We start from the raw sequence: 7500 nt of genomic DNA, 5'->3' as shown, positions 1-7500 counted from the left end.
GCGCGGAGCGTCGGGGAACAATGAGCTGGATATAAAAACTGACACAAATGGACTGACGGGACCCTTTTGGGTTGCTCATATGTTGTTCTTGATGACATATTATGTGTTGAATGGAAGTATGGATACTTTTTTCGTTTGGGTGGAGCTTCAATGTTTTTTTGTTGTGTTGCAGACGGACAGGTGTATTTTAGCATTTTTTTTTATTGTGAGATCTCATGTGGTTTTAAGTGTGATGGGGACATATGTTGCCCGATATAATGTGTAGTTAGTTGTTTTAATTGTATTGACATACACATTGTACATTGTAATGAGAAATATGTAAATAAATGTTTTTCTAAAATCAAAAAAATCTCTCTCTCTCTCTCTCTCTCTCTCTCTCTCTCTCTCTCTCTCTCTCTCTCTCTCTCTCTCTCTCTCTCTCTCTCTCTCTCTCTCTCTCACACACAGGGGGGGGGGGGGGGGGGGGCGTAAGTGGTAGCCTGCCCTACAGTATGTTTAGCTGTCGCTTAAGACATCTCACTTTCTTTCTCTCTCTCTCTCTGGTTCATGATTTAGTCTAGTTGTTTTAGAGGTTGTAGTCTGGCGCCTTTCCAGACAGACTATAATTTCTCCACTGGACTGACTGTTTAGTTTCCAGTAGACTGTCTTTGCACCGCTGCAGTTTCCTGGGTGTCACAGACCAGACCAGCATGGTCCCACCCTCACCACTCTGCTGTCCACTAACAAGCACAGAGCTGATCTACTGACTATGTGTATCATTTTTATATTTCACTTTGTTGGCATGATTATCGGAAGACCCAAATGTTTTGGTGCATAACAGAACATTAATGGTTTACATATAAAATGTATTAGTTGACTAAGCTACTAAGTCTTATTAAGCTGTGGTGCATATTGCGTTTTTAATGTTGCAAAGTACATGCAGAGTCTAATGCAAGGATCCCATATCTATCTCCAACGGAAACAGGTCAGGAGAGGTTAGTCACCAAATGTTCTGTTATTATAGAATTTAGATTTGGGTTATTATCCCTGTGATGAAAACTCCACGTACTATAAACTACTACATTCGGTTCTGGTCGTAGAGAGTCCAGCTTAAAACGTTGCTGCTTGGTAGGACTTTGATTTTTAATGTCTCAATATATATTTTATTTGCAACTTTGATTCACTGATGATTTCATCATGACAACACAGCAGAAAGCTAGCAAATTTAGCTCATATTGGCCAAATGACCATATCATTCAGACATCATATCTACATATATTTTTTTTCAACTTTTGTCTCCTCCTTTTTTCTGTGATTTTTTTCTCCCCATCCCAATTGACCTCTTGTGCCAATTCTCCCTCCCCTGTCCTGATCGTTGCTCGCATATGCCCCCCACTGGCCGGTTGTAGGGAGGATAGAAGCCTTGCATTGCATGTCCCCTCCGATACATGGGGAGGCAGCCTGTCACATCTTTTCACCTGCCAGCGCGGACTCTCATTTGGCGAGGAGTAACGTGTAGGAGGCTCACACTGCCCCCGCCATTTTCCTGACTTTGCTGTGCAGGCGCCCCAACCGACCTGTAGGAGTCACTGTTCACAACGACCAGACTACCACCCTTTGACTTCCCACCCGCTAACTCTGCCAATTGAGTTAGTATGACGGCCGGCCCAAGCCAGAGGCAACGCCGACAGCCGGATTCAAAACCGGTGTCTCTTGCGTTGGTGACGGGTGCAATGTCCGCTGCGCCACCCTCATATCTACATATCTGTAACGTTTGGGTCTTTTACTCTCTCCTAGGAGTAAAAGCTCCTAGCGCCACCCAAACATTATGAGTACCTAGTCATGCCCTTTGGCTTAGCTAATGCTCCTGCAGTCTTTCAAGCGCTGGTCAACGACGTGCTGCGGGACCTAATAGGAGTGTCTGTCTTCGTTTATCTAGATGACATTCTTATTTTCTCTCGTGATATTTCGCAGCATCAACAGCACGTTCGACAGGTTCTCCAGCGTCTCCTCCAGCATCAGCTGTTTGTTAAGGCAGAGAAATGTGTGTTTCTGGGGTTTGTATTAACCCGGGGCGATCTGCGTATGGATCTGGCCAAGGTGAGTGCGGTCCTAGACTGGCCTCGTCCTTCTTCGCTTAAACAGTTGCAACGTTTTTTGGGGTTTGCTAATTTCTATAGCCGTTTATTCGTAACGTTAGTGCCTTGGCTGCTCCCTTAACACATCCTGCGCCAATCACGTTGTACGACGTGTTTCAAGTTCATGCTAATTCTGCCAGATCACGGCGTACAACGTTATTGTGATCATATTTCATATTTTCGCCATGGTATTCATATTTCCCTCACGGAGCCTTGTCTGATGCAGTGGGACTCGGCACAACTCTGCAACGCTTCAATACTGCCCCCTGGTGGATGATCAGCGAGTTGCCAAACCGGAAATGGCCGGTTGGATATCTGTGCGTCTCCTAAATCCGTCCGGCCACTCGCATATCGTTGCGGGACTCTAGCCACACACCGTGGATATGGATCGCTGCCATAACTCAATAATCGACATGATTTGGGCGTGTATTAGTATTATACAAACCGGAAATGGATCTACTCGATTCCCATCAAATAACTGGGATCTTTTTGCTCCAGTCTCATCGCCCAACGGTAAGAGGAGGCTGACGTCATTTGCAGCGTGAGTGTTTATTATTATCCATACAAACTGCTCTGATCTGTATATCACCCATACTCCATAAAGCATTTAACGACGATCACGGAATTATAAACGACCCCCCCCCCCGTTCACCTGTGCATGATCAGTCAGAACGTTTAGGACCATGTACAGTTGACATTTTTAATATAGCGTGGATCGGTATCAAACGGCATTTGATAATCTATAAATGCATTTATGCCTATATCTCACGTTCTAGGAATTACTGCAGAAAACGATAAAAACATATTTATATTCTAGACGGTATTTTCGTATGCATGTATGAATGAAAAAGTAAAACGTTCCTACATCCTGAACGATAGATAATCGATGTTGAATGGGCCATAGTAATGTCAATTTAGCAATACAATTTAAAAAGTTATAGCCCTGCAAAGAAGGTGAACATCTCCATAGACTTACAGTGCTGGCAGAGAATGGTATAAGATGATCAAACTCTGTGGCAGTTAATGTGTTCGGCTCTCACGAAAGCATCTCTCCCAGGCTTTGACTGGTCGCCTCGAGCCGAGACGGCTTTCTGTGACCTCAAACGTCGATTTACCTCCTCCCCTGTATTGATTCACCCCGACCCAGAGGTTCCGTTTCTGGTAGAACTGGATGCCTCCGACGTCGCGGTGGGGGGGGGTGCTTTTTTCCCGCATCGTCTGTCCTCGGCCGAACACAATTACGACGTGGGGAATCGGGAATTATTGGCCATTAAACTAGCATTAGAGCAGCGGTTCCCAAACTTTTTTGGCCGTGCACCCCCGTCACCTCCCGACCTAGCTGAGGCACCCCCCAATGCCCAACAGTAAACATTATCCTCGCCTTAGCGCACAACAATTAACCAGCTATCAATCAGCAGCAGTTATTAACTAACATGAAGGTAACACCAGTCTTTTTACTCAAATTGCAACAAATAAAATACTTCACCACACGAAAGAACAAAATGAGAATTACATGCATAGGCTCAGAAACAGATTGGCCAATACATCTTTAATTTTTTTTTAATTGTTATTAAAACGTACGTTTTTAAATGAAAAGTTTTGTGAATTTCATGATTTACACAGTGAAAATCCCCATTTGAAATAATGTATCTTAGTTATATTTATTAGTAAAATAACACCATAGCACCGCCATTAGCCTTTTCATATCACGCACCCCCAAGAGGGCTCTCGCACACCACAAGGGGTGCACGCACCATAGTTTGGGAACCGCTGCATTAGAGGAATGGAGACAGTGGTTGGAGGGGGCTGCACACCCATTTATTGTGTGAACCGATCACAAGAACCTGGCTTACATCGGGCGGCTAGGTGGCGCAGTGGGCAAGGCGCTCGCCACCAATGCAGGAGATGCTGGGTTCGAGCCCAGCTCTCTGCGTTGCTACCAGCTTGGCTGGTCGTTCATACTAATACAATTGGCAGTATTAGGGGGCGGGAAGCTGGTGGGTGGGGATCGGACGTTGTGGACAGTGACTCCTACAGGTCGGTTGGTGCGCCTGCGCAGTAGAATCAGGAAGTGACGAGGGCGGCGTGTCCCTCCCACGCAGACCCTTGCCGCTGAGAGATCGCGCTGTGCAGGTGAAAAGATGCGACGGCTGCCTCCTCGAGTACCGGAGGGGACACGTGATGCAAGGCTTCGTCCACATTGCAGCCGGCTTGTGGGAGGCATGGCCTAACAACGTTTGAGACAGGGGAGGGTAGAATTGGACAATACGAAATTGAGGACGGGAGAAAAATAGAAAAATGGGGAGAAAAAGTAGATAAAAAAAAAGAACCTGGCTTACCTCCAGGGGGCTAAACGCCTTAACGTTCGCCAAGCTAGGTGGGCGTTATTCTTCACACGCTTCCACTTCTCCATCCAATTTTGGCCCGGGTAAAAAAACGCACTCTCTCGCCAGTTCGATCCTACGGACAGAGAGGAGATACCCCATCCCATTATTGCCCAGGCTCTTATTCTTGCTCCTGTGTCATGGGGCATAGACAGGGTGGTAAGGTCGGCACTGGCACGGGAACCTGATCATGGGGGGGGGGGCCCCGGGGCAGATGTATGTGCCCAAGGCTGCGCACTCACGACTGTTGCAATGGGCGCATACCTCCTTCCTTACCGGTCACCCTGGGGCCGCCAGGACCCTGGATTTCATCCGCAGGAGGTTCTGGTGGCCCACAGCGGAGGGGGATACGCATTCCTTTGTGGCAGCCTGCCCGGTGTGTGCGCGCTGCAAGACTTCTCGGCGTTCCCCGGCGGGTCTCATCCGTCCTCTTCCCATTCCCAAATGTCCCTGGTCACACATATCCTTAGATTTGATTTCAGGGCTTCCCCCTTCTGATGGCCTTACGACTATTTTGGTGGTGGTGGACCGCTTCTCCAAAGCGGCTCAATTCATTCCTCTCCCCAAACTCCCCACGGCTCGGGAGACAGCTGACCTAGTGGTGCAGCATGTTTTTCGGGTTCACGGGCTTCCTTTAGATATAGCCTCTGACCGGGGTCCTCAGTTCGCCTCCAGGTTCTGGAAAGTGTTTGCTTCCAGTCTCGGCGCCTCCGTCTGCCTGTTATCTGGGTTTCATCCCCAGTCTAACGAGCAGACGGAGCACGTTAACCAGGATCTGAGGGTGTTCTGAGGGGTTACGTTTCCGGTAACCCAGCAACATGGAGTCGGAAGCTGGCGTGGGCAGAATATGCTCATAACACTCTTCTCTCTTCCTCTACGGGGTTGTTGCCTTTCCAATGCCAATATGGCTTTCAACCTCCCCTTTTTCCCGAGCAGGAGCAGGAGGCAGAGGTGCTCGCTGTTGCAGGACCTGGAGCAGCGCTGCGGAAAGCCTCTGCTCAGCATCAGGCCAACCGCAAGCGCCGTCCGGCCCCGGTTTTCCGTCCGGGACAGAGGGTTTGGCTTTCAACTCGAGATCTTCCCCTCCGGGTCGAGTCCAGGAAGCTGGCTCCACGCTTTGTGGGTCCCTTTAAAGTGGTTCGTCGGGTTAACCCAGTGGCCTACAGGTTGTTACTCCCAACTTCCATGCGGGTTCATCCGATGTTTCGCTTTTAAAACCCTTTCTCACTTCGCCCTTGTCCCCGCCGCTCCCTGCTGTTCCTCCGCCCCGCATCCTTGATGGACAGACAGTCTACACTGCGCGGAGGATCATGGGTTGCAGGCGGAGGGGTAGGGGTTTCAGTTTTTGGTGGATTGGGAGGGGTATGGGGTAGAAGATCGATCCTGGGTGCCTCAGAGGGATGTCTTAGACCACAGTCTTATTGATGACTTTCGTCGACTGCATCCCGAGACCCCTAGATGAACGTCAGGTGCCGTTCGTCGGGGGGGGGGGATACTGTAACGTGTGGGTCTTTTACTCTCTCCTAGGAGTAAAAGCTCCTAGCGCCACCCTGGAGTATTTCACCCTCTCTATTCTTCCAGGTTGTCCTGATTGCTGATTGACGCCTGCTGTGTGTTTGACTCTTTATAATGGCCTTGTGTTTATTCTCTCATTTGTCAGTTCTTCATCTAACGTTACCGTGAGTAGCTGTCTACGGAGAGTCCTGTCGCATCGCTCCAGGTCTGGAGGATGTGGCTGCCGTGTTTTTGATTATTGTTTAATTATTATTTAGTTTGTTTTCTTTTGTATAATACCAGTATCGCTCTTGATGTTTCAAAAATAAAAGGAAACACTGTTTTTGGTGAGAAGAGCAACTACCGTCTCTGCACCTTTCTTCTGTACTGCATTTGGGTTCAACACACCTACCTGAGCCGTAACACATATCCAACAAATGTGGTTGCAATAGCACAAAGCGTTCAGGAGACCGTTTTTGTACTATATGCCCAGCCCACAGCATTTGAGCAAATCTTGAGGGCCAGCTATAGTAAAACTGTATGGAATATCAAACATCCAGAAAAGTTTTCTTTTTTGGCACGGTCGACAGATGTTCTGTACTGGATTTGGTGATGATTGCTCAAAATGTGTAGGAGGAGTAATGGAAAAACACAATTAAAGATAGTAAAAAAAAAACAGAAACTCTAGACACAAATGAGTGTGGCTATAATGGACGGATTGAATTGGACCTACATAATCCAGGAAAGAATATATTTTCTGAGAGTTACAGTTCAAAGGTTATAGGCCAAAATGTTATGTATGTTGTTATAGCGCCACCATCTGGCCAAGTAGTGACAAATTCAACATTCTGCATTCCACGGGATCCTCAACAATAGACCCGCCGAGCGGAGGTTGATAGGATGAACAGTTCTTGACATATGCAGAAAGACGCACACAGACACTTTATAGTAACTTTATAGTTAGATGTACTGTCTCTGTGATAATGACATACATGTCAGTACCATGCATGTACCTACGATGCTCATGTCCTGGGCTGATCTATGAGTAAACAGTGTCTACCTGTTTATACATGCATATTTGTTTGCGTGTGTGTATGTGTGTGTGTAATGTACAGGGGCGGACCTAGCACATTTGGCGCCCTAGGCGAGATTTTTTTGTTCTTTTTTTTTTTTTGCTCTTCACAGTTTTGGCGCACCCCTCTATATCTGCAACCATTATTTTTACATAAAAAAAATTCTAACATAAGGGAAAATGAGCCAAAAATCTAAAACAGTCGGTCGGTCTGAGCCTCAGCTTTAGGTGTTCACAGTCAGAACATGCTAGAGCGCTGTGCATTGATGGGTATCGGTCAAGTGTTTATAGAATTGAGCGTTTTAATTTTGAATTTTTGAATTTTTTTGGTGCCCCCCTCTGGGTGGCGCTCTAGGTGACCGCCTATATCGCCTGTAGGAAGGTCCGCCCCTGGTAATGTATGCTGTTCCTCTCCAGTGGTCTGAGGCTAGCC

General features: G+C 47.3%; 1 protein-coding gene across 1 annotated transcript in view; it reads left to right on the top strand.

The window, feature by feature from the left end:
- The window catches only part of tns1b (tensin 1b), a gene marked incomplete at its 5' end in the record, with an annotated part of 180343 nt that overhangs the window by 5475 nt on the left and 167368 nt on the right, over positions 1-7500 (top strand). The window contains 2 exons of the mRNA XM_084311394.1: positions 1954-2079; positions 5438-5557. Coding sequence (XP_084167520.1) covers positions 1954-2079; positions 5438-5557 — 246 coding nt within the window. The remainder of the gene's footprint in view (positions 1-1953; positions 2080-5437; positions 5558-7500) is intronic.

This window comes from Notolepis coatsorum (genome assembly GCF_963971535.1).
Source record: "Notolepis coatsorum genome assembly, chromosome: 3".
Classification (NCBI taxonomy): Eukaryota; Metazoa; Chordata; class Actinopteri; order Aulopiformes; family Paralepididae; genus Notolepis; species Notolepis coatsorum.
Note: the sequence above shows the minus strand (reverse complement) of the source record. Positions and strands in the feature narration are given on the sequence as shown.